At 51.7% G+C, this 24,860-nt stretch overlaps 2 protein-coding genes across 2 annotated transcripts in view; both read left to right on the top strand.

Moving 5' to 3' along the window:
* Positions 1 to 1,639: 1,639 nt before the first annotated feature.
* Positions 1,640 to 24,860, top strand: SLC5A3 (solute carrier family 5 member 3). Its single transcript, XM_056109268.1, has 2 exons — positions 1,640 to 1,777; positions 22,240 to 24,860. The coding sequence occupies exon 2, from the start codon at positions 22,578 to 22,580 to the stop codon at positions 24,753 to 24,755; it is 2,178 nt and encodes a 725-aa protein (XP_055965243.1). The 5' UTR covers positions 1,640 to 1,777; positions 22,240 to 22,577; the 3' UTR covers positions 24,756 to 24,860.
* The window catches only part of MRPS6 (mitochondrial ribosomal protein S6), a 66,286-nt gene continuing 43,068 nt past the window's right edge, over positions 1,643 to 24,860 (top strand). The window contains exon 1 of the mRNA XM_056109269.1: positions 1,643 to 1,777. Within this exon, the coding sequence (XP_055965244.1) occupies positions 1,733 to 1,777 (45 nt within the window). The 5' untranslated portion in view covers positions 1,643 to 1,732. The remainder of the gene's footprint in view (positions 1,778 to 24,860) is intronic.

Here is a 24,860-nt window from a genome sequence, read left to right as displayed (position 1 = left end):
TTTCTCCAGCCCCTGTGGGAAAGATTTGACACACAGAGCAAAGGTCTGTTCGGTGTCTGATACATAGTAAATGCCCATTAAATTTTAACTGTTATTCTCTAAACTCTCCAAGAGCTAAGGAACATTTCCAAACAGACTCTTTCACCAGGGTAAGCTGAGTAGGGTCACAGTGGCAGGGATCTCGTTCTCTAATCTCAAGGAATAAAAAGATGCATTTAGTACAGCGCCTGCATTTAGAACAACAGACTCAAAGCCTGAGGCGGGGTGTGTATGTCTGTGTGTGTATGTGTGTGTGCACTGTGATGGTACAGCGGTTAAGGCCCCCACCTTGCACCCCGTTGACCCGGGTTGGATCCCTAGCACCCCTTATGTCCCGGATCCCTGTGTGCAGAGCCAGGTGTAAGCCCTGGGTACTGGTGGTGTGGCCCCAAACCAAACCAATGAAGGCTAAAGAGGGGAGGCCAGAGTGCACATTTGGGGTGTGCGTGTGTGTGTGTGTGTGTGTGTATGTGTGTAGTGTGAGCCTCCAGCCCAGCTCAGTAAACCAGGCTGTCTCTCAATGGCTTTCCAAGTATCCTTCAGCTGGCCCTCCAACCGAATGGCCAGAAAACATGGACAGAACATGATTAGTTCGAGCCCAAAGTATTGGCCTGCCCTTGGAAGCAACACGTGTGTCCAGGCCCGGGTCCCGCCTCGTTGGGCCTGTGCCAGGCGGTGCGAGCGAGTGGCCCGGGAGCATCAACTCATTCCCAGGCACCGCAGCCCCTGGAAGCAGGTGTCCTTCACGGCCCCTGTCCGCAGCGGCAGCCGGCCCAAGGTCACGCAGCCAGCGGGGGACGAGGTACATCCGAACCCTGGGGCAGGGGCCCGTGGGGGTTGGGGGGCGCACTTGAGGCCGGGAAGACGGCCAGAGGGGCCGGGGTTGGGGGGGGGGACCCGCTAGGGAGGGGGTCCCTCGCTGTCCTTGCACACCCAGCTTGGGGGAGGAGGAGCATAGTCGTGTGCGTGTGGGGGGGGGGTGCAGGAAGGTTCGAGAACAGCTCCGAGCCCCGGAAGGCAGCGGTGGTGGGCTGGGGGAGGGGGGGTGCCCCGCAAGCTTCCCCGCTGCAGCGGCCGCAGCCCCGCTGGGCAACAACAGCGTGGCCACCGTGCTGGGTCCCCAGAGCTCTGAGGGTGGGTGCAGCGGGAGGAACCGCGGGCGAGGGGCGCGCGCACCCACAAGCCCGCACCGTGGCGCAGGCGCACACGGGGGCTCAGGCTCGCCCGCCGCCCAGGACGAGACGGAAGGCATGGAAAGTTCCAGCTGGTTCGAGAACCCTAGGTAGCCAGGGGGTCGGCGGGGAGGCGTGGCGGGCGCGCTCGCTGCACCGCCCACCCCCTCCCCAACCCCGGCTCCGTGCTGCGGGGAGTGTCGGGGACGCGGGAGCCCGGAGAGGGAGCTGCAGGGCGGCGAGCGTACCCGCCTGTCGAGGGGGGCGCGGCGCGGCGCGGCGCGCGGGGGCGTGGCCGCGCCCGGGCGGGGGCGTGGCGCGGTGCGCGGGGGCGTGGCCGCGCCCGGGCGGGGGGCGTGGCCGGCGCTCTGCGCAGCTGCCGGCGTCTTTAAGCCCGGGCTCCCGCGACCGGAGCGTGCTTTCGGCGTCCGGAGCCTTCCGGCTTACCCTGTGCCCGCCCGCCGCCCCGCGGACAGCCCCGCCGGCTCGCCCAGGAGCCGCGCGCGCCTCCCAGGTCGGGCATGCCCCGCTACGAGCTGGCTTTGATCCTGAAAGCCATGCAGCGGGTAAGTGACCTTCCCGTCCCCCCTCGTCCTGGGCGAGAGCGCCCCGCGTCGCCGGCGCGGGTGTCTCCCCCCCACCCAACGCCCCGTGAGCCGCTAGGCCGCCGCCCCCCTCCGGCCGCGCGGCGGAGGGGAGGCCTGGGTGGGTGGGCAACTGGGGCTGGGGACCGCGCGCGCGCGAGGGGGGCTCTCCCGCAATCCCCCCCCCCCACCTCCCAGGCCGGCGCGGCGAGGCCGCGTGCGCGCGGGCGCGGGGGTGTGTGCCGGGAGGGTGTGACTCGCGCGCCGGCCTGCTGGGCGGGGTGGTGCCGGTGGTGGTGGTCCGGGTGGTCGCGGGAGCGGGGAGAGGACCCCCGGCGCCGCCCGCAGCGTGCCCGCCTCAACCGGGACCGTCCGCGCGCGCCCCCCGCACCCTCCTTCCTTCCCTCCCCCCACCGCAATCTCCTCCCGTAGGAGCGCGTTGGCCGGGCCGCGCGCTGGACCGCGCTCTCGGGTGAGGGGATTCCGTGGAGGTTCTTTTGTTTTCAACCCATCTTGGACTTCTCTTTTTCTGACTTCAGCGGGTTAAAAAAAAAAAAAAGCCGGCTCGCGGGCGAGGTGGGCTGGGGGGTGTGTGTATGCTGGGGATGGGAATGCCCTTAGCCCCCAGGTGGGAGGGGGGGGGGGGATGCATGCCCTTAGCCCGGTTTCATTCATCCGATCTGCGGCTTTTCTTGCGCCTTCCCGAAGAAACTTTTCTCCTGCCCTCCCCTGCTGTTTGGAGCCCCCCCCCCCACCCACCAGGCAGCGGCGGGAGGGGGGTGAAATTCCAGGTTTAGGGTCCATGGGGGACGCCCACCCGCAGCTCTGCATCCCCTGGGGGTAGGGGAGGTGGTGGTGTGGCCCGGAGTCAGCGCTTGGTCCTCCTGTGTTCTGGGCCATGTTCGCTACTAGCCTGAATTCCCTGAATTCGGTAATGTAAGGAGAGCCCCTTATGTGCCCTCCCCCTCCCCCCTTTTATTTTCCTCTTCTCCCAGGTATAATAAAAATAAAAAACGGAAGCGAATCTCTGAACTTTGGAAGCCTCTTGTACCACGCACAGCTCTGAGAGGCCCCTGGCGCACGTGGTGGGGGTCAGATTTGGGGAGGCGATAGGACTGGGGTGGGGGTTGGGGGGCGGTTTGGCCGAGTAGCTGTTAGGAAGTTTGGGTGAATTTCAGCCCAGGATCTGGCGCTATTGGAGATAACGAGGCGGGGGTAGGGGGTGGGGGGAATCGTTGCCACTATCTAGACTGGACCTCGGGGGTTTTGTCTAGAGAGTGGTCTTCGGGGGGTTTTGTCTAGAGAGTGGTCTTAAGCCCTGCCCAAAAGCCCCCCCCCAGATTCCAGCTTCCAGTATTTGGCAGAAGATCCCGGTGGTTACCCCCTGGAGAATGAGCCCTCTGCCCTCTGTGATAAGAATTTTAAAACAATCCAAAACACTTAAAAATAACGCATTATTAACATGGATAGACAATTATGTGCAAAAATTGTAAGCCCTGCTTCTAGCTTTTTAGGAGATGCTTTTAGGACCTGGGCTTGCTATTTATTCTATAGAAATGTGTTACCTGTTTTGAGGAAGGCAGGTCAATTTATAGAGGCACTGTTTTGTTAGTCCAGAGGCATTTGCAATGAAAACTCTGGGATATCTCTTCTGCTTTCAGCACAGCTGCCAAGTGCATTGGTTATCGAGCTGCATCTGCACATCGGTGATCTGTATTTCCTTTAATATGTTACTTGTAATTTTTTTGTGTCCTGAGCATATGTTTCAGGATAGTTTAGGTAGACCATGAATTGGACTTTGGCCAGAGGGACTGTATTCAGTGCCTGCCTTAATCTGGGCAGAGGGTGGGGGATGGGGAATCCTAGCAAGATAATGCAGGGGGGGGGGGGGCCCCAAACTGCAGAGAGGACATTGTAACAATAGTAAAACTGCTTCAGAGATCCTTGGCCTAAATGAAGTCACTGACTTGGGTAGTTTGTAAATGTGTAACAAAAGACTTCACAGTTCCAGCAGTCTTGCCTCCAATTTGCAAAAGTTGATTTCTAAACTTTGAGGGCTGGGAATAAAATGAACATATTTGCATGATGCAGAAATGCTGTGGTGAGCTGGTGCATCTTCCCCAGGTCCTGCGAAAGTGGAATCGGAACCCAGGTGGTTTGGGATTCAGCTGCAGAGTGGAAAGTCTCTGGTAACTTGGTTCCATCTTGTATATACTAGTTTTCCATGCTGCAGGCTGAAACTGTTACAGTGTGTCCCTGTACTTTGATGGCTGCTCCCTGCCAGTTATTTTTTGTATGTGTGGAAATCTGCTTTGGTGGCCAGCTCCAGGCAGGTATGGCGCTCAGGTGCCCGTTCTCAGCCCACTCTCCAGTGCCCAGAGCTGCATAAACATCTTAAGTCTTTTTGACTTCAGATGTATATCGGAAGATGTATGTCCGACCCTGTTGTTCCTTTCTCTAGTCTGCCCTCCCCCTACCCCCAAACACACAGAAACACAGAAACACACACACACACACACACACACACACACACACACTCCTTTGAAACTGAGCACACTAGAGTTTTAGAGATTTAAATGCATGATCTCCACATCTGCTAGAGAAGGAATCCTCTGCAGGTGACACCCATGTCCCTATGCCCCAGAGACTCTGGCTGAAGGGTCCAGGGTGTCCGGCCATTATGTTTGAGCTTTAGTCACACCCACTGCCATTCTTCCCCCCCTCCTGAAATTGGGAGCAGAGGCTTTTGTGGGACCTCCACAATGGGGCAAATACTTTTATTTCTGAATACAGTTCTCCCAGGAAAAAACATCGATTGGCAAGTGCCATGTAACTTGAACTTGATTTTACTATGTGGATATTTTTTAAAAAGTTGTTTTTTTTTTTAATTCCTCCTCCTACCCCCTCCCATGTGATCGGTGTGAAGAATAGATGGAGGGGTGCCACCGGACTCAGTGGTGGGTGTGGAGAACCCAGGTCTTTTAACAGGCGAAGACCAAAGCTACTTGGAAAAGTGCACGCTTAGACCTGACAGGGCCAGTCCTAGCCCGTCTAGCTAAGAGTCTTCAGAAACGCTTTTCAGAGTCTCCTGTAGACCCGCGAGCGCAGGCCCAGCTGTGAGCACTATGGAAGAGGCCTTCTAGGTAACTGTGGAAGAACCTAGCTCCAGAGGTGAGACCGGAGGCCGCCGGTGGTTGCATTATTCTTTTTCTTTTTTTCTTCTTTTCAGAAAAGAAAGGCCAGTGGTGAGAGGGTGAGTTCTCCCCCACCTTTCCCAGTCCTCCCTGCCAGGACGTTCTGGGTCCTGAGGAGGGAGACGCATGCTTTGGCCCAGACTGGGCTGAAGCTGATTCTTAAGGCAGCCAGAGAAAAGGATGCCTTTGATGTCACTTAGAAAATTCAGTTAGTGGCAGACTGACTTGCAGTGATGAAAATGGAGAAGCCAAGGGGAGGCTGTGGAAACTTACTTTGGGGATGGGTTCAGGAAGAGGTTTGAGGCAGAAAAAAAAAAAACCCACTATGTAGAACATTTCTATTTGGTGACTTGGGGACACAGCCATTAATGAGCATGGCTTAGTTCATTTTCCCAAAGGATAAGCATGGGTGGTGTATTTCAGAATTGTGAAAACTTTGCTTAAAAAAATTCTTTCCCCTAAAATCTTATTTTGGCTCAAGAATTTTTACGTGAATTAAAAAAAGGTCAGTGGTTTAAAGAATAGCTCACTGAATTGCTAAGTGAATGCCTCTGTGTACAAAAAAAAAAAACATTAATAAATACTCACTTGTATGTACTTTTCTAATGGGAAAAAAAGAGCAGGTAGCATCTTTAGAAATCTTAAGTCCTCTTATTAATACCGATTTCACAAGTTATTCCATATTCAGGACCCCACATTTATTTTTAATTACATTGAAAAGATTAGATTATAAATCTTAGAATAACTCCTTGAAATAGTTCTTTTTAGCTAGAGGGTTTTTTTTTTAAAATGCAGTCTGAATTGAATTTGCAATCTGGTTTGGGAAGCAATTGTGGTGACATTCCAGTTCCCAGGAATTAAAAAAAAAAAAGAACTTTTTAAAAAATATCCACATAGTAAAATCAATTTCAAGTTACATGGCACTTGCCAATCGATTTCTTCCTGGAAGAACTGTTTTCAGAAATAAGTTGTATATTTACTGATTGTGAGTGAAACAGTCTCTCGTTTCTCTTTACTCCAAAGCCTTTTTGATGAAGAGAAGTAATAGTGCATTTGTTCTAAGATTGTATCCAGGCTTTGATCTTCAGCAAGTTACACCTGCAGATTTTAGGTGACTTTTGGTGGAGTTGTAGGAGGCTAATGAATTCAGGTATGGACTGACCAGCTCAGGGGCCTTGCATCTCGTGTTGGTGACTTTTGATAACCAGGGAAAAGTGACATATCTGCTCTCAGGTGGCTGCCCGTCCCCGTTCAAGTGGATGTGCATTCGTTGCAGCTGTTAGCCAGCTAAATTCCCTTTTATCTCTTCTCTCTCGCAGGCCTTCTTTAAACAGCTTGGAGCTTTCATAATTACCCTGTGTATCTTGTCTGCTGGAAAGTAGATCTTTGCAATTCAGTTCCCAGTGATGAAAGCCGCATGTCGTCTTGCAGGCCATGTCATACTTTGCTTTGGTTTTAAAGTATTCTTGGGTGACAGCCTTTTGCCACAGCAAGTGATGGAAGGAGGAGTCCTGGTTCTGCCCCTGAGCTCCAGCTAAGCTGCCCGGAGTGGCTGGTGGGGGGGGGAACGGCCCGGACCCCCTTCCTGCTGGCCACAGATGCTTTGTACGTATGACTTCTCTCAGGCTCACGTTCAGTGTAGTTTTTTGTTCCACATGACTTACATAACCAAGTACTGCCACTCACTTCCTGTGAAACTTAGTTTCTTACATGGAGACTGCCATTGAATCGTCTCACTTTGAGTTTATAGAATTACCTTAAAAACGAAAGAGTTTGGAAGTGGCAAGGGACGAAATCGCCAGCATTTTCTCTTTGTGGCTCTCCTGGGGTGTCTTTGTTGCCTTTGTGGGATAGCACAGCTCACCTGATGGAGGGAAGGAATCCTTCCTCCTGCAGAAGGTCGTATTCTTAGCCCGTGGGAGTACTCAGCATGCCCACTGTCCTCTAAGGGAATCCCTAAGGGAATCCCATGTAAAGTGTTAGTCGAAGGTCAGGAAACTCAGATCTCTGAATGTCCGGTAAGTTACCACTTCACCTAAAGGAACATCTCAAACCTTTGGAAAAGGTGCGTAACTTAGGGCTGGAGATGTAAAGTATGTTTCATAGACCCAGTGTTTCCTGTCGTCTCTATTTACATGGCCTACAAGAAAGGATTTTACTTGGTGTTGGGAAGGGGGAGGACCCACACCAAGCAGTGCTCCGGGATCATCCTGGCGCTGCTCAGGGAACCAGAGAGGTTCTGGGGATCAAACCCAGGTCAGGTGCTTGTAAGGCACATGCTCTACCTGCTGGACACTGTCTGGCTCAGGATTTAACATTTATTTTAAATAATAGTAAACAATTCAAAATCTAAAACACTGTTCCTTTCTTAAAAAAAGATATGAAAATTGCATGAAATTTCAGATTTCAGAGATCATACGCAAATTTATAAAAACAGCCCTGTTGCAGAGTACAAAATAATCCTATTTACTCTCTGGTCCTTGCAGACCCTTGCTAATGCCTAACTTCCATACCTGGTGTAGATGTCTCGTTTCTTGGGCTCAGCAGTTCACTGCATTTATAGTATCACTTTCTGGGGGTTCTGCTTTCATTGATCCCTTCTTTCTCTACTGTGCCTCTGACTATTTTATTGTTTTATTGACCTTCATCTGATTTGCCCCCACCCCCCTTTTTTTTGTGGGTAACAAGCTCTGGCATTTCTGGCATTGGTGCTGGTTACTGACTTTTAGATGTGTGTAGCTTCTGTGGGTTGAACGTAATGAATCACCTAATTCAAGACTTTTCTACCTTTTTTTTGTGGCCGTCTTCTCTTGCCTTCTTGTCCCCCGGGTTTGGCCAGATTCAGTTCTATTCTCGGCTCCCTCCAGCCCCTTCCCTGCCCTGGGTGAGCCACTCATCTTTCTTGTCTGGACTCTTCGAGTTTCTTTGGACAGTCAGTTCCTAGAAACGGGCCTCAGAGTGCAGGGAAGTGAGCCTTCGCGATTTTTCAAAGACTCGAGATGCGGTTTTAACGAGGAAATAAAAGACAAAGCCTTGTAGAGTAATGCCTCCCTGGCGGCCTGGTTGCAATTTCCCTGTTAGTTGGTTGTGTCAGCTGTATTGGGTGCCGAATTCTGTCACACCTCTCTGTTCCAGAGACGTTGAGATGCCCATGGTGGCCTGTGATGGAACACATTCTTTCCTCAGCCTCTCCGGTCCACTCTCACCTGTTCTGCATCCTGTGTGTAGAGCGAACAGCTGCTGCATACGCTACAGACGATTCCTTTTCATTTCCTTTGGCACTGTGTTTTCGTTTCCCTGTGTCACTCTGTGCAGTCCTTTGCGTGCCTCCTTCTCTGCCTTGGCCTCCTCTCAGACAATTGATAGGGCTTCATTTGTGTTCACTTGGCACATCCTGGACCCCGGGGAAGCCTCAATGGTAGCCCAGCAGAGACGCTGCCTTCTTTCTCGGGTGGTGTTCTTCTCAGAGTCGCTTCCCACTCAGCATTCCCCTGAATTGGCGAGAGTTTCTTCCATCCCTGGCCAGGTCACAGACTCCCTTACAGTCAGGTGTGTGCCATTTCTGGTAGCCACTTGCCCTTTGCACAGGACATAGTGGCCCTCGTAGTTGCTGCCCGAGGGTCACCCCTCCTCTCTCTCCAGACCATTCTTGGTATGGGAGAGCAGGGTGCTCATGTATGTGCCCCCTAGTTGCCTGGCAAGCTGTCTGCCAGAGGAGGTTTTCAAGAGCTTTGATGGCAGGTAATCGTGTTTTCAGAATCATCATCTAAATATCATGTGATTGCAAATTCAGTTTCCTCTCTCTGAAAGCCAAATTGGAGTCTCGGAAAGAAGGAAGGTGAGTCCCTAAAGCAGCGATTACAGAGTGAGGTACGTCGCGCAAGTTCCAGGAGGACTTTCATTGATCTGCCATGTCAGTGAAACTGAAAGTGGAGAGTAGAGGCAACTCTTTCATAGATGTGGCGCACAGGATCAGTGGTTTCTAACTGTCTGGTGCCCGGCTGGGTTTCTTGTTGGGCTTCAGACAAGTTTGTGCTGTTTAAAACACGATCCACCTGATTTAAAAAAAAAAATCCATTTTATATCATGTCTTAAAATGAAGATGCAAAATGTGATTATAATAAGTAGTGGTTTTTCTTTTTGCCATAGTGGTCCACAGAATCCCTTTATTACTAAATATCCCTGGGTTTGCCGATGTCAGAAGTTGAAAACCCCGGGTTTAGGTCAAGCAGTAGGAACTTGAAGTCAGCAGAAGACTTCACATCACTGGCCTATTCTCAGGTGCTTTGAACCTTATCCAGATTGGCAAATGAATGTTTCTATATATTAAATTTAAATGTATAAATAATGTCCATCAGTATGGTCTTTGGGATTTTTCTATTGTTAGTTTTAGTTCAGTTTTTACTTATTTTGGGGTGTGAAAGCTGCTGCTTCTGTTGGCGCGCTAATTTTTCATTTCCTGAGTGAACCCAAGCCCCCGCCAGGATGAAGATATATCATGTCAGCATCCACAGGGACCTGGCACGAGGAGACTAGGAAGACGTTAGCAGGCAGATCCCTGGCACCGTCTCCCAGAGCTCTGTCCTGCTTTGACTCCCATTTCCTCACCTGGAAGATGGCGCAGTCCCTGCCGGAGTCTTTGCAGATGATGTGGTAGCGTGGCCTTGGAGGTGGCCATGTCTGGCGTGGCCTTGCAGCAGCTCTGTGATCTCAGGAGATGGCCCCCACTCTTGGATTTCTTTTTCTGTGAAAAAGAAGGACTCGCAGGGCCAATTGCATGGTGTGTCAGTTCCTTCATCAGAAAGAGTCTGTTCTGCCTGGTCTGGCATCCTTGCATTAGTTAGCACGTGTCATAGCCTGCGTGCTAAAGAAGCCGGGGCAAACTTCTGCCTCTGAGGTGGAGTGTATATTTTGGAGAGCGAGAGCTATATGTTGGTATAAGTATTTTGGAGAGCTCCCGGAGACTCCAGTCCCTCCCACGACCTTTGTCAGCCATTGTTGCATGTGTCTTCATCCAGAAGCCGTTGGCCTCTTGCCTGGCGGTGTTTGAAGCGTGAGAACTAAACTCCTTGTTTCTGGACTGCGAGTGCTGTCCGAGTCTCCCAGCTCACCCTATCTAGAATCCACAGGACAGGAGTTCTTCGGGATCAGGTAAAGGAAAGGGAAACTCTGAGGTGTTGCCGTGGGGCAGGCTTCTCAGTGTTCAGGTGCCTGAGGGAGTGTCGGCCCCAGAATCAAGGACTCCTGCTTTTTTACATTTGTCCACACTTGGCTTTGTCAAACCTCTCCTCGACACCTCCCCCGGCTTTTCCAAGGCGACAGGGTTGCATGATCCGAAGAGAAGGCACTAGGGACCTGGCTTTGAAAATGCGTTACTTCCAGTCAGGAGAAGAAACCCAAGTACAGAGGTGACACTTGCTGTGGTTATCGCCCTATCTGAGAAACAGACGTGATGGGCACCAGATCTTGGCCAGGTTGGCCTGCAGGTGTGGGGAGGGTGCCCGGGCCCTTGACTTCTGTTTGGGGCGGAAAACCTCGGCTACCCCTGGACGTCTGCCCTGCTTTCAGTGTGGTTCTGGTGTTGTGTGTGCCCATGGTGGATATGTGGATGTGGGGCCCAGTTCAGTCTGGGGGCAGGCTCTTGACTGGGCGTATGTTACAGAAAGGGGTACTTGAGGGTCCTCTCACCATCACTTGAACCTGTTAAGTCAACACACCATCTACTAGTAGCTTGTCGCCCCTTTGCTGGGGACTCCTTGGCAGTTTCCCGAGAAGGCTGTCGTGTGAAGTGCACCATTTTTATTTATTTATTTAAAAATTTTTTTCCTTAAATTTTTATTAGTGAAACACCATGAGGTACAGTTGTAGACTTACAAATTTTTGTGCTTGGGTTTCAGTTATACAATGATCGAATACCCATCCCTCCACCAGTGCCCATTCTCCACCACGTGCACTATTTTTAAACCCCGAGTTAGATACCACGCTTCCGTCAGGGAGGCCCTGAGATCCGGCCATCCCAAGCCAGAGTCCTTGTCCCCAGGAATGCCGTCTTGTGTGGGGCGGCCAAGAGCCAGGGGTTTGTGTTGCTTAGTCTATGAAGAGTAAAGCGAAGAAAAACTTTCAATATAATTTCCCCAAAATGAGGCATTCTGTCTGATTAGGATGAAGTCATCAGAAGCTGCTCATAATTTCGAGACCTGATGTTTTAGCTAAGTGGTTCTGATCCAGATTCTCTGGCTCTTTTTGCACCAGTTTACTTTTCTGAAATGCAAAAAGAAAAAGCCAGTGGCATTCATGCTTTCTGGTACCAGGTTTCTGTTCATTTCTTAGGTTCAGTTTAGGACATCAGTTCTGTTGGTCCTTCCAGTTGTTAAAAGTTTTCCTGTTTGCGGGCCTGTGGTGTACTTTTTGAGAATGTTTCTGTCTCCAAAAATGGAAAGATCTCTAAATTTCCCAGCCAAGCATCTGAGCAACTGTGTCAGTTTTGGGCTCTTGTATTAATGGCTCTTGTATTAATGACGCAACTTCCTGGGAGAATCAGTATCTGCTCTACCAGGAAGACTTTTTGTTTACGTTTCCTGGCCTCAGCCAGATGCAAGGAGAAATGTCTGGCATCAGAAACTTGGTGGCCCCAGTTCTTCGAGGAATGATTTTTCTAGGAATGAGAAGCTGGAAGCAAGTAGAATGAGGACAGAAATCATGAAGACGAACCCCATCCATGTTGAAGGTGGTCAAGGTGTTGAAGGCTTGATTATTTATAATAATCAAACTCTGGCTGGCTTACACACACACTCATACACACAAACATTCTCTCCCCCCCCCCACACACTTTCTCTCTCTCTCTCTCTCTCTCTCTCTCTCTCTCTCTCTCACACACACACACACACACACACACACACACACACTTTTATATAGAATCCTCTTTGGATGCTCAGGCATCTTAGGGTTAAAATGTGCCAAAAGGTACTCCAATCACAGAGATTAATGATGGCTGAACTGGGAGCCAGATTTTCAGGTTCAGGAGTTACCACTTCCTCCGGGTCAAATTGAATGTGTGCTGTGGTGAGAACCCTGGACTAGTCTCAACGGGAACATTGTGTCAGAGCTCTCTTTGAGTGCCCACTGTGCCCTGCATTGTTTGGGGGATCCGGTATCAACCCTAAGGTAAAGTTGCCTTATTTGTGCAGGCCACCTTTAGTACTGCCAGCAGGTTCCGTGGAAAGAGGGAAGGGGGGGAAGGGACAAAGTGGAGCAAATTCTGTTATCAGAGTGCTTGGGGGCAAGGCAGAGACCTCAGCTTCCGCGGAAGGAAGAGCAAGCCATTAACTGGGGGCAGAATAGCAGGAACAAGTGGTGATAAATTAGGTCTTAGAAGAGGGCTGGTCATAGTTCAGCTTGTGTTGGTTTTGTGCCATGGCCACACCTTCCTTAAAGGAATGGACCATAGCGTGTTGCCATAGTTGCTCAATGCCTGTCACCTGCCCCACTCCCAGATTTCTCTGAATGGAGTCCTCTCTCGATGTTGCCCTGAGATGCGTATTTTTCCCATCTTACAGAAGTAGGAACTAGACCCACTTCTATAAGCTGGAAAAGTGCAGTTCAGTTCGTGTCCATATGCTTTTCCCCTAGAATTACCAGTTTTGTGTAAAAAAAAAAAAAAAAAAAACAAAAACCCAGTGTCATTTGAGAGTTGCAGGTACCACTCAGGAATAGGGTCTCCTTAACCACAGCATGCTGTGCGCACTCAGTCTTGACATCGATGCTCCTATAAAATGTCCAGTTCTTGTTGAGCGTGAACTCTTGCCTCAGCAATCCCCGTTTATCTGTAGATGTAGTCAAGGATCTTGCATTTAGTGGAGTCTCTCTGCTCTCAAAGAGTTGTTTAAACTTTGCCGTTAATGACAGCAGATCTTGGGAGCTTGTCAACCCGCCAACTCTCAGGCGTCTCCAGCTGCGCATGCCTAGTTGCCCTCTCCTGATAAGAGACGGGCTCAGCTGTCGTTGGCTGGAATGGTAACATAGGATGTTGCTATCCTATTGGGAGGCCTGTCAGTTTGTCCCACTGCTGCTTTAGGTGAAATCCACCAGTGTTCTTCCCATGAGTTCTGAATCACTTGTTGCTGGTGCACTTGAAGGTCAAGTAGAGGAGATAACAACATTTCACCTGTGACAGTTTTAGCATCTAAGAGATACAGGTTTCAAACAACCTCGGTGCCTTTGAGACACCCAAACTATAATTCCTAAATGCCCATGATTGGTGTTGGTGCTCCTGTGTTTCTTTACAGGTAGTTTGCTTGAATCTAATCTCTCTGAATCCAAAGAGTTCACAGTTCCTTTTACTAGCCGACCTCCCAAATTCTTTACTATTAGTGCTTTCCATATCCTTTCCTTTCTGAATCTGGACCATGACTTTTTAGAGAGAGAGAGAGTGAGTGAGTGAGTGTGTGTGTGTGTGTGTGTGTGTGTGAGTATGTGTATGTGTGGTGAAGCCAAATAGTTTTTATTGAATGACGCTTAGTAATCTGTGGACTGGGTGGATGGAGGAAGAAGGAAAAGTATACATGTTCAAGAGAACTTGAGCTTGAGCGAGCGAGCCAGCCTGGAGGCAGTGACCAGCAAGGAGAGCCGTGTTCAGGGGAGACCTCGAGCTTGAAGGAACAGGCCTATTGTCGTCTTTGGTTTCAGGTATTTTTTTGTAAACTGGTGTGTAGAAATTTGACTAGACTCGGGTCGTGTTTGTTGTATGCCATCAGGAGGCGCGTGTCTGCCTGTTAGCAATTAGATTCATTCTCATTGGGTGCAGCTCCCAGCAGCCTTTCCAAAGCCCCTCAGCCCCAGTGCCTGTCTGCCTGTCCGCCCGGCATCCACTGTCATCATTCTCTGGGTCCTTTGCCACAGGCGAGTCTCTCCATTGCATTGTCCGTCTGTCTCGATGAGTTAGAGCTGTCTCCTGGAGAGCAGTTGTCAAGTGTTGTAAAAGGACCCTGGCGCCTGCACAGAGCGCGTTTCTGGACTCACCTTGGCGCCGCTCTGGAGTCCTCACTTGCCTCACCTGTCCGCGGGGCCTAGAGTTCACCTGTGGCTTAAGTATTAGCTGATCCGGCCAGTGGGACCCTGCAGGCAGCAGGCTTGGATTTGTGGAGTGGGCTGAAGGGAGCCTGCCCCCATGTGGCCCTGTCCTTTGGGTTGCCTGGACAGTCTCCATGACACACAGAGCACCAGCCAAAGGCAGGTCTGTACATGCCCCTGAAGGCCAGGTCTGGGGCCCTTCGTCGTCAAGAGGAAGCCTGCCAGGAGGAGAAGTAGCTTGCACTGCTGGCGGATGGGGAGAGAGAGAGGTGGGGCTCCAGGTCAGGACTGTGTGACGTCACGACGCACGGTGGGGGTGAGGGCTAGGGGTGGGGGGGGAAGGTCCTGCCTCGACCTGCTGGCCTTGGCATTCGGTCCCTCCATCCTCTCTTAGCCCTCCAAGACTGCTGAGCACTTGGCGTGGCGGAGGAAATGCCCTCCTCCTCTTGGCCCCTCTGGTCTGCCATTGCTTCCTGAGCAGCTGTTCAAGTCACCTACTTAAGCCATGCTTCAGCAGCTGCTGTACAGACAGTGGTGTAGACGCAGAGCGGCGTGGGGAGCCAGGTAAGGACCGCCGTCCTCATGCTAGGAGTCTGCATTCTGGTAGAGAGGAGACTCCAAATGTAGGTAAGTTTTGTGGTGCGTTGGAAGGGGGCAAGTGTGGAGGAAAAACAGGGCAAGGGCGGGTGGAAGGAGGTTAGGGAGCTTCCTTCTAAGCCTTAGTGAGAGAAGAGTGGATCTCGGGCGAATCTGGGGTGCAGAGTAGAGTGTACCCTATCAAGGGAACAGCCCGTGTTGAGGTCCAGAGGGATGTTGAGTGCGTTGTGCCTTGTAAGTAAAGGGGTGACGGCTTTGCGCTGTTTATGTCCTGTTGGGGGTCAGGGCCATGGGCACCAGTGCTGAGGAGGGCAGTTTCCGGGTGATGTGGAAAAGTGACCAGGCACTTGCAGATGGCATGGATCTCTTTTGGGGCAGAGCCCCGGGATCTTTGCTGACGGGTTGATTTTGGCATGGGCTACGAGTGGGAGCAGAGGAGACAGATGATTTTGACCCGAGCAATAGTGAGATAAGAGTCTCTGATTTCTGAGATGAGGAAGAATCTTAAGTCTTCAGGAGACACAAACCATGCCGTTCATGCCTTCAAGCACTTGTTCATGGTGCCTGGCTTCTGCTGTGAGATCCTTATCTTTGCCTCTGTCAGAGCATATAGCTGATAACTTCTTTTTAATTTGTTTTTTGTTTTGTTTTGATTTTTGAGTCACACCCAGCAATACTCAGGGGTTACTCCTGGCTCTGCACTCAGGAATTACTCCTGGCAGGAGTATATGGGATGTATATATATATTATGGGGGTATATATATTACTGCTGGGGGACCATATGGGATGCCGGGGATTGAACCTGGGTCAGCTGCGTGCAAGGCAAATGCCTCTACTCCCTATTGCTCCAGCCCCATTGCTGGTCCTTCTAATGGCTTAAAGAGGTGGGCATTGGCAGGGGAAGGCAGTTGGCCCAGAGCCATACACTCATGGTACCATGCAGGTGTAGCATAGACTGAGGGCCTTGCTGGAAGGGCTGATGAGCGTGGGGGAGGAGTCCTGGCGAGAGCTGCTGACTGAGATGCACGAGAGAACCTGGGGAAGCCCCAGCCTTGGAGCTGGTTTGTCCAGGGGGTTCCGCTCTGCCCGGGGCTGACTCCTTTCCCTCTTTTTCTCCCCCTCTGTATCCCGTTCGTGTCTGACCACACCAAGTTTTTCGTTGGATCTTGTCCCATGTGCTGACTGCCGTCTCCTTTGTTCACCTTTCTCAGAGCTCCGTCTCTGGTGTCTTCTCTGCAGGCAGAACCTCTTGAGGCACGGCTGGTTCTGCATGATGACCGATCAGCCAGTCATGTTGATACTCCTGTCAGTAAAGCAGCAGTCTGGGTTTCTGTTCTCGTCTCTAGAAAGAGAATCTGTCCCCCATATCCTCTGTTGGACCTGTCACAGTTCTCTCCCAAGTGTTGTGTGGACACTGAGCTGGCAAATGTCAGTGCTGGTGAGGACGCTGGGCCACTCCTGGCCAACTGGGCTGTACAGTTTAGTGTGAGGGCCTGAGGTTGTAGGGTCCTGTGGTGCCCAGGGGACCAGCAGTGGGGCCACCTGGGGGGTGGACATGGGAGCCGTGGGGTTCGGGGATTGAACTGTGGTCCCAGCTCATGCCAAGCTGGTGGCCCTGAGTGCTGAGCTTGCTCTTCATCCTCCCCCAACCCCCCATGTCTGTTTCCCACCTTTGTCACTTGGTGCTCCTGTTTGATAACGGGGCTTTCTGATAGAGCAGCTCCCCTTCGCTAGGTGCAGTGAGCTGACACGAATTCTTTCCCCAACAGAGACCTGAATGTTTGGTCTTTTGGGTTTCTGCGGTCAGGGAAATAGATTGCTGCTCCCGTTATTCCATTTTTGTGTTTTATCCCCTAAGAAGGAAATTCCTGATTTGAGTTGGCTTTACAGGGCACCCATGAGAGAGCTGAAACCAGCAGTGGGTGAAGGCCGCCCTCACCCGGAAGGGGGGTCTTCATTCTCTGAGACTTAAGAAGGGAAAAGCCACCCGTTGGTGTGAGCCAGACTCCTCTACTGGTAGAATCCAGTTACCCGAGAGTAACTCGGGAGAGCGAGTATGTGGACGAGGTGATAAAGCTGGTGGTTTACCGACTTTTCTAGCCGAATAAGATTTTTTTTGGAAAGAGATGTCTTATTTGCTCCAGTCTTGCCCCTCTTGCCCATCGGCTGCTGGCACACGGAGACTAGAAAGCCTGCAGAGTTGTCCCGGAGGCCATTGGGGACCAGTCATTACACTTCTCAGGGACTTTCACAAATGGGCATTGCCAAGATTGTAGGAACGAAAAGGTTCTGTCCAACGGAAAGTCTGACTCCGTATTTTAGGGCTTCTGTGATGTCTTAGGATCCTTGCAAGTTAGATGGAAAAGACCCCCTGGGGTAGTTGGAACATGTGCTTTATAAAGGCCCTGGGACTGTCGTCCTCTTTGCTGTACTCTTTCCGAGTGGGCAGGGGATGAAGATGGTCCTGTGGGCACATGCATGCTTGCTGTCAAACCCCAATCGTCAGTTTCACTCCTGGCATTGGCCTTCCTGTATCTTGAATCACCAAGTGGAAGCCTGCATGAAAGGTCTTCAAGTAGAGCTCTCTTACCCGAAGTGCTATGGTTGCCAGCCCACCTTTCCTGAGAGCAACACATGCTTGCCATATCATTTAATCTCGAGCCTTGATCTGTAAATAACTTCTGTGAGGACCCCCGTAGGCCTGGCATTCGGTTGGCAGTTTCTTTTTGGGAGGAACTGAAGTCACCCTCGCTTGCTGCCCGTACAGGTTGTTTGGCCTTCCCAGCATGCCTGCCTGTCGGTGGAGGAGGGTCCGTGCTTGAAGTGGGGACCCCTTTTGGCACCTTAGCGGGTCCCTGTGTCAGTTTGAGTATAGAAACAAAACTGTTCTCTAGTGGAGATTGTTCCTTGAATGAGATCTGTCCGCACTGTGTGTGGGGAGCCCAGGCCTGTGCTTCCTGCCTGTGGCCCCTACACACAGACCAGCTCTCAGAAGGGCCTGGGGTTCTGCAGCCTGTCCGGGTGGGCGCGTCCGGGGACTGTCAGGCGTTGGATGAGGAGCCCGGCCATGCCGGCCAGCCCCCTGCCAACTGGCCTGAACAGTGACTCCAGAGCCAAAAGCACGATGTTGGTCCATGTTACGACAGGGTTTCCCCAACATGGCAGAGTCCCCTCGGGACGGGCTAGGGCATGAGCTGGGATGACCCTGTGGGTAGTGTAACCTCCAGGGCAGCTGTGTTGCTTTCTGCCCTCCAGAAAGGTCCAGCAGGTCCCCAGTGATTGCTGAACCGGTAAAGGGGGCCAGTGGTCACCTCTGCCCTCTTCTTCAACCTTTGTGAACCAGCAGCCTTGTTGGATTCAGTGGGACTTGGGGCTCTGATAGCTTTAGGGATTTTTTTTTTTTTAAGTATAACATTTATTTGGAGGCTTTGAGGAAGGGGAAGGAGGGAGAGAAATTGAGAGAGAATCACACCCTTGAGAGAATGCAAACCTTCTCCAAGGGCAGATAGTGCCCCTGCACAGACCCCAGCATTAGGTATAGAAGCATGAAAGAACACATCTCAAAAGGGGAGATTCGGGCGACACATGTACTCGGTCATGTGGGCACAAGCAGAATGGGTTCAGGCAGCATATATGTGCTGCTTTAGGGAGTTTTTAAAATTTGTTCCCCAGTGGATGTTTAAGATGGGTCCCTTTGTTTGTTTTTTTTTGGGGGGGGGTGGGAAGCATAAAGAGACTTAAGTTTTGAATTTTGTAGATTGTCCTAGAATAATTTATTAGTCTGGAAGTTAAATTACATGGTCAGCTTAGTTAATAGAAGATGTTAGATTTGGCCATTGTGACTAATTATATTTCCGTTATAGTATCTGAAGGAATTTACTGGCTGTTTAAAATTTAGTCTGATCCTTTTTTCTGTCTTAGTTGCATGTTTACATCTCTCTTTGGATTGGTGCTTCGGTTGTAATTCTTCTGAGGACATGACACAGCGTCCGAGTTGTGTTCTAATTTTATACAAAGCTGTCAGTAAAATGCCACTTTCTGAGAAGGAAGGTTCCGTCTTTGGTGGTGGTGGTGGTGGTGGGGGAATCAGTGGTAGAAGAGCTTCTGTGTGAGGCACATGCACCTCTGCTTGACCCTCCAAAACACCTGTTACTGCCAGGAGATCAGAAGCCCAGCCCTGTGCTCTGCCTGTTCCCGCCGGTCCCCACTAGGGGAGCGTTTCTTTGTAGGACACCCAGCTGTTAGAGGCTGCAGAGCGGGAGAGAATTGTTTCCTTCCAAATGCCGCGCCACGGAATCAGCCCACTTCCTTGCCACTTCCATCCCCGCTTTATTACTTGTCCTCTATTTCTCATTTTTCAGAGAGAGAGTCCGTGATTTGTAAAGCCGGCAGCTTTGTTGGCCTATGAAAAGAGGCCATTTCAGCTGAAGAGGGAAAAAATAAAGAGGCTCGTGGTGGTCCCCCAGTGTTGCCCCCATCCTTGAAATAAAAGAAACCCTGGGAGGTGCTGTTCTTTGTGTTTTTGTGCAGAAACCTTTTCTCCATTTAAAAGAGGAGCCAGATCTGCTAAACTTCCTTCCACTTTCCTGCCAGCTTTTATCTTGATCTTTCGGGCCTGGCGCCTTAACCCCTCCAGGCCTGAGGCCACCCCATGTGTTCCTGGTTCATTCTGGCCTGGGAGTCCCCCATCACTCACGAGTGGGATGTCAGTTACTGCTCGGGGCGCCCTTCTGCAAACTAAGGGGCCTTGGGTTGCCTTTATTTCTCTTCGCCTTTCCCAGCTATCATTGCATGCTGGCCGCTGCGTTTTCGGGGTGAGTTTGGCACGCCTGTAGGACTTCTCCCAGGCTTGGGATGGGGTGGGTGGGCCGGAAACGGTGACTTCTGTAGGTTCTGGGGAGCCCCTCGTCCTGGCACATCACAACCCGCATGATTGAGGATGGGAAGACTGCTTTTGGTACTGGACACTGGGTTCTCCCCCGAAACCCAGCTGTGGAGGCCACTCCAGTAGGTATCCTGCAGACTCCTGTATCCCCCAAAACCTCCTGCATCCCACAAACTCTCCTGCACCCTGCACCCCACAAACTCCTCCTTCCTCTCCCCCACAAACTCTCCTGCACCACACAAACTCCTTCCTATACCCCACAAACTCTCCTTCACCCTGCACCCCACAAACTTTCTGTACCCCACAAACTCTTCACCCTGCACCCCTCAAACTCCTCCTTTCTGTACCCCGCAAACTCTCCTGAACCCAGCACCCCACAAACTACTACTTGTACCCCGCAAACTCTCCTTTACCCTTTACCCCGCAGATAATCCATCCTGCACCCTGCCTGCACTCCACAAACCCTCCCCTACCCTATATCCCAAAAACCCTTGTCCATGCTGGCCACCCCCCCCAGACTCCTCCCCCTCCAAAGGCAAAGCCCCCAGGTGTGTGTCCCTTCCGGGGTGTGTGTCCTGTGCCCCTTCCGGGGTGTGTGTCCCTTTTGGGGTGTGTGTCCCTTCCCTGGTGTGTTTCCTTGGCTCACCCCTGCCATTGACAAGAGCCCCCCTGCCTCCATGATCTTGGCTGGGGAGGGTTCGCCCCCAGGGGTGCCACCCACGGCAGGGACCAGCTCAGCTGCCCTTGGGATGGGGGCTTGACTCCTCCGTCCACTCAGGCCTGCAGGTGTCCTCTGGGCTAGTCATGTGTACCTGGTTTCAGTAAACCAGGGAGGGGGGATGGAGGGGGGCGGCGGTGACTCTTCCCCTGTAATATCTGCCCAAGGACCCGTGAAAGCTGGGACCATTTTGGGGGATGGGAAGATGCACACAGGACTGGGATGGCTCTGAAGGGGGTGGGCGTTGAGGGCTCACTTGGGGTGTTTTTATTCTCTCCTTGGGGCGTCGTTCTTTATGCCGCTATTTTAGGAGACCGTTTTCTTGGTAGCCTACAGAGCATACAGTACTTTATTATGTCCATAGGCAATAAAGGTGAGATTAAACCGTTTCTGTGTATGCAGTTTGATGAAGTAAACCTAATAACCTAGGCTGGCCGCTCCAGGCCCTGTCCTGGGGTGTTCTCAGTTCTTAGGTAGTGCTTTGGTCTGATTTGAACAGCTCTGAAAAGAGGTGTTAATCTCATATAATATAAAAATCAAGTTTGCTGCTTATTCTTAAAGGAAAAGTGCCTAGATTCCGTCAAACACATCTTTGTTGAGCATCGAAGTACACTTCTCCCTGAGGTGTAGGAAGAAAGAACCTTGCTCGAATTTAATGGGTAGAAGGCATTTGGTTGACAACAGTGGTTTCCCTGTTCATCTGTCAACTGTAATTATAATTAACCTGGGGTTTTAGAATTTGCCTTTTGCAGGATAAAAGCCATCAAATTTCCAAACTTGATTTTAGGTAAATTTAAATGTCTGTTTCACAGTGATTTTCTTAATCCAGGACTGCAAACTCAATGATTGAGTCATTGAAGATGATCCACTATCTAATGGTTGACAAGTGTCTTTCATGCTGAGGTCTGGAAAGGTGCAATAATAATCAAATTGTTTTCCAGTCTTTCAGAAAACATTTCTGCTTTCCTGCCTCTCTTGCTTTTTGTTCTCATCAATAGGAAAGCAGCGAAAAGAAACATATTTGAAAAAAAAAATCATCATTTTTTAAAAAAGAAAAAAATTAAACTTGGAATTCAGTATCTTTCTTAGAGACTTGCTTGGAAACAATTCCGATTGAACAGAAAGGAAAGGAACTTAACTTCTTTTGACTTTATTTAAAAAAAAATCAAAGATGCTAAACAACCTTCCAGTTTCTTTTGGTAGCAGAAAGGCAATTTTAGGCTTGGTTCTAACTTGTATGCTCCTGTGTTTTTGGGGGTACGGACAGGGGATGGGGGGCTAGCAAATGTTCAAATACCCCTTTAGGGCAGGGCCTTATGATTTCTAGGTTACTATCTGATAGCATAGAAAGACATTGGTAGTTGAAATTTGGGGATATTTCCCAACCGTATATTTGCATGGATTAAGTGGTAACCTGGCTTTTGGGTTGTGTGTGTGTGGATGGGGGGAGGGGTGTTCATGATGGTACCTGGCAGAACTGCCCCTCCTCTGTCTGTTCATTTAGGACCCTGTCTCTTGGGTGGGGGAGGGAGGGTGGGTCTTGGCAATTGGCAGTTGAAGAGGCCCCCCTGTTAATAATCAGTAATCAGTGTTCACCCCTTCTGGAAGTGCTTGCAGATTGCCTGTTCTGTGCTGAGGTGAGCCCAATGGCCTGCACACAATGCCACGGCCTTTAGTTTTCAGAGCAGTGAGGCTTCTTCAGTAAGAGGTGGATACATTTTTTCCTCCTTCGCGCCTAACGGTAAATGTTCTCACTGACTTTAAGTTTCAGTCCTGACAGTATGGCTTGTGGAACGAAGCATGTTTTCAACATTCCCTTGCACCCTCCCCAACCCTCCCCCACCCTCTTAAAAAAAAAAAAAGAAAAGAAAAAGAAAATTTTGTCTTTGTTGCGCCGATTTGCTAGCCTGAAAGTGTCCTGAGCTCGTGGTAAGCCCCTCCTCTAATTCAATCTTTGTCTTTTGTCTTTGCTGCCTTGCAGGGTTGGTACAGTAGGCTTCACTAGACTTAGCGGCAACTCAGAATTTCTCCTCCAGCACCTGAGTAAATGCTGATGGTCTTGTGGAGAGTGGAGTAAGAGTACGAGCTAAGTTCTCGAGCCCCATTAAGAAGCGGAGGAAAATTTAAAACTGAACTCCTTCAGAGTTTATCACAACCACCACCATCAAGACAGCAAACCAAAGGACAAAGACTTTGACCTGCTGTGTTGGCTCTGTGTAGCTCAGTCCCCTACGCGTCCCAGCCTGGGCTGGGGTGACGAATGAGTAACTAAAGTCGGACTCTTCTGTCACTGGACGCTCGTGTGCAGAGTCACCAAGCATGAGGGCTGTCCTGGAGACAGCAGACATTGCCATAGTGGCCCTGTACTTCATCCTGGTCATGGGCATTGGTTTCTTTGCCATGTGGAAATCTAATAGGAGCACCGTGAGCGGCTACTTCCTGGCGGGGCGCTCGATGACCTGGGTGGCGATCGGTGCCTCTCTGTTTGTGAGCAATATTGGGAGTGAGCACTTCATTGGGCTGGCTGGATCTGGAGCGGCCAGCGGATTCGCGGTGGGCGCCTGGGAGTTCAATGCCTTGCTACTCTTGCAACTCCTGGGCTGGGTCTTCATCCCCATTTACATCCGGTCGGGCGTCTACACCATGCCCGAATACTTGTCCAAGCGATTCGGTGGCCATAGAATTCAGGTCTATTTCACGGCCTTGTCCCTGATTCTCTATATCTTCACCAAGCTCTCCGTGGACCTGTACTCGGGGGCCCTCTTTATCCAGGAGTCTCTGGGTTGGAACCTGTACGTGTCCGTCATCCTGCTCATTGGGATGACCGCCCTGCTGACGGTCACTGGTGGCCTGGTGGCCGTCATCTACACGGACACGCTGCAGGCCCTGCTCATGATCATCGGGGCGCTCACGCTGATGGTCATCAGCATGATGGAGGTCGGCGGGTTTGAGGAAGTGAAGAGGCGCTACATGCTGGCCTCCCCCAACGTCACGCGCATCTTGCTGGCGTACAACCTCTCCAACACCAACTCCTGCAATGTGCACCCCAAGAAGGATGCGCTGAAGATGCTGCGTGACCCCACCGATGAGGACGTGCCCTGGCCCGGCTTTGTGCTGGGCCAGACCCCGGCATCCGTGTGGTACTGGTGCGCCGACCAGGTCATCGTGCAGCGGGTGCTGGCAGCCAAGAACATTGCCCACGCCAAGGGCTCCACGCTCATGGCCGGCTTCCTGAAGCTGCTGCCCATGTTCATCATTGTCGTCCCGGGCATGATCTCCAGGATCCTGTTCACGGACGACTTGGCCTGCATCAACCCCGAGCACTGCGTGCAGGTGTGCGGCAGCCGGGCAGGCTGCTCCAATATCGCCTACCCGCGCCTGGTGATGAAACTGGTGCCCGTGGGCCTGCGGGGGCTGATGATGGCCGTGATGATTGCTGCCCTGATGAGCGACCTGGACTCCATCTTCAACAGCGCCAGCACCATCTTCACCCTCGACGTGTACAAGCTGGTGCGCAAGAGCGCCAGCTCCCGGGAGCTCATGATCGTGGGCCGCATCTTCGTGGTCTTCATGGTGGTCATCAGCATTGCCTGGGTGCCCATCATTGTGGAGATGCAGGGTGGCCAGATGTACCTGTACATCCAGGAGGTGGCTGATTACCTGACGCCCCCCGTGGCCGCCCTCTTCCTGCTGGCCATCTTCTGGAAGCGCTGCAATGAGCAGGGGGCCTTCTACGGGGGCATGGCGGGCTTTGTGCTCGGGGCCGTGCGCCTGACACTGGCCTTCATCTACCGGGCCCCTGAGTGCGACCAGCCCGACGACCGGCCCGCCTTCATCAAGGACGTCCACTACATGTACGTGGCCACGGCCCTCTTCTGGGTCACGGGCCTCATCACGGTGATCGTCAGCCTGCTCACGCCACCCCCCACCAAGGAGCAGACGCGCACCACCACCTTCTGGTCCAGGAAGGGTGCGGCGGCCACCAAGGAGAGCCGTGCCGTCCAAGACGAGCCCTATAAGATGCAGGAGAAGAGCATCCTCCGGGGTGGAGAGGTGGGCGGCGAGGCCGGCAGCCCCACTATGCCCAACGGCAAGTCGGAGGAGAGCCTCAAGGGCCTGCAGCCTGAGGATGTGAACCTCCTGGTGGCCTGCCGGGAGGAAGGCAACCCCGCGGCTGCCGCGGCCGCAGCGTCCGCTGGCCACTCGGAGGCCGAGACGCCCGTGGACGCCTACTCCAACGGGCAGGCAGCGCTCATGGGAGAGAAGGAGAGGAAGAAGGAGCCCGAGCAGGGCAGCCGCTACTGGAAGTTCATAGACTGGTTCTGTGGCTTTAAGAGTAAGAGCATGAGCAAGAGGAGCCTGAGGGACCTGATGGATGAGGAGGCGGCCTGTTTACAGATGCTGGAGGAGCCCCCGACCGTCAGACTGGTCCTGAACGTGGGGCTCTTCGCCGTGTGCTCCCTGGGCATCTTCATGTTCGTGTATTTCTCCCTTTGAGCTCTGGACAACTGAGGCCCTAACTTAAAGATGGACTGGTCTTTGGAACACAGCGACAACAAACTTCTCTGACTGTTGCATCTCTCAGGCATTGTTTACGCTGTA

This window comes from Sorex fumeus, unplaced genomic scaffold, assembly GCF_029834395.1.
Source record: "Sorex fumeus unplaced genomic scaffold, SorFum_2.1 ptg000265l, whole genome shotgun sequence".
Taxonomy (NCBI): domain Eukaryota; kingdom Metazoa; phylum Chordata; class Mammalia; order Eulipotyphla; family Soricidae; genus Sorex; species Sorex fumeus.
Note: the sequence above shows the minus strand (reverse complement) of the source record. Positions and strands in the feature narration are given on the sequence as shown.

What these genes read in the sequence shown, in the direction of transcription:
- SLC5A3 (XM_056109268.1), top strand. Translation starts at nt 22,578, where the DNA reads ATGAGGGCTGTCCTGGAGACAGCAGACATTGCCATAGTGGCCCTGTAC.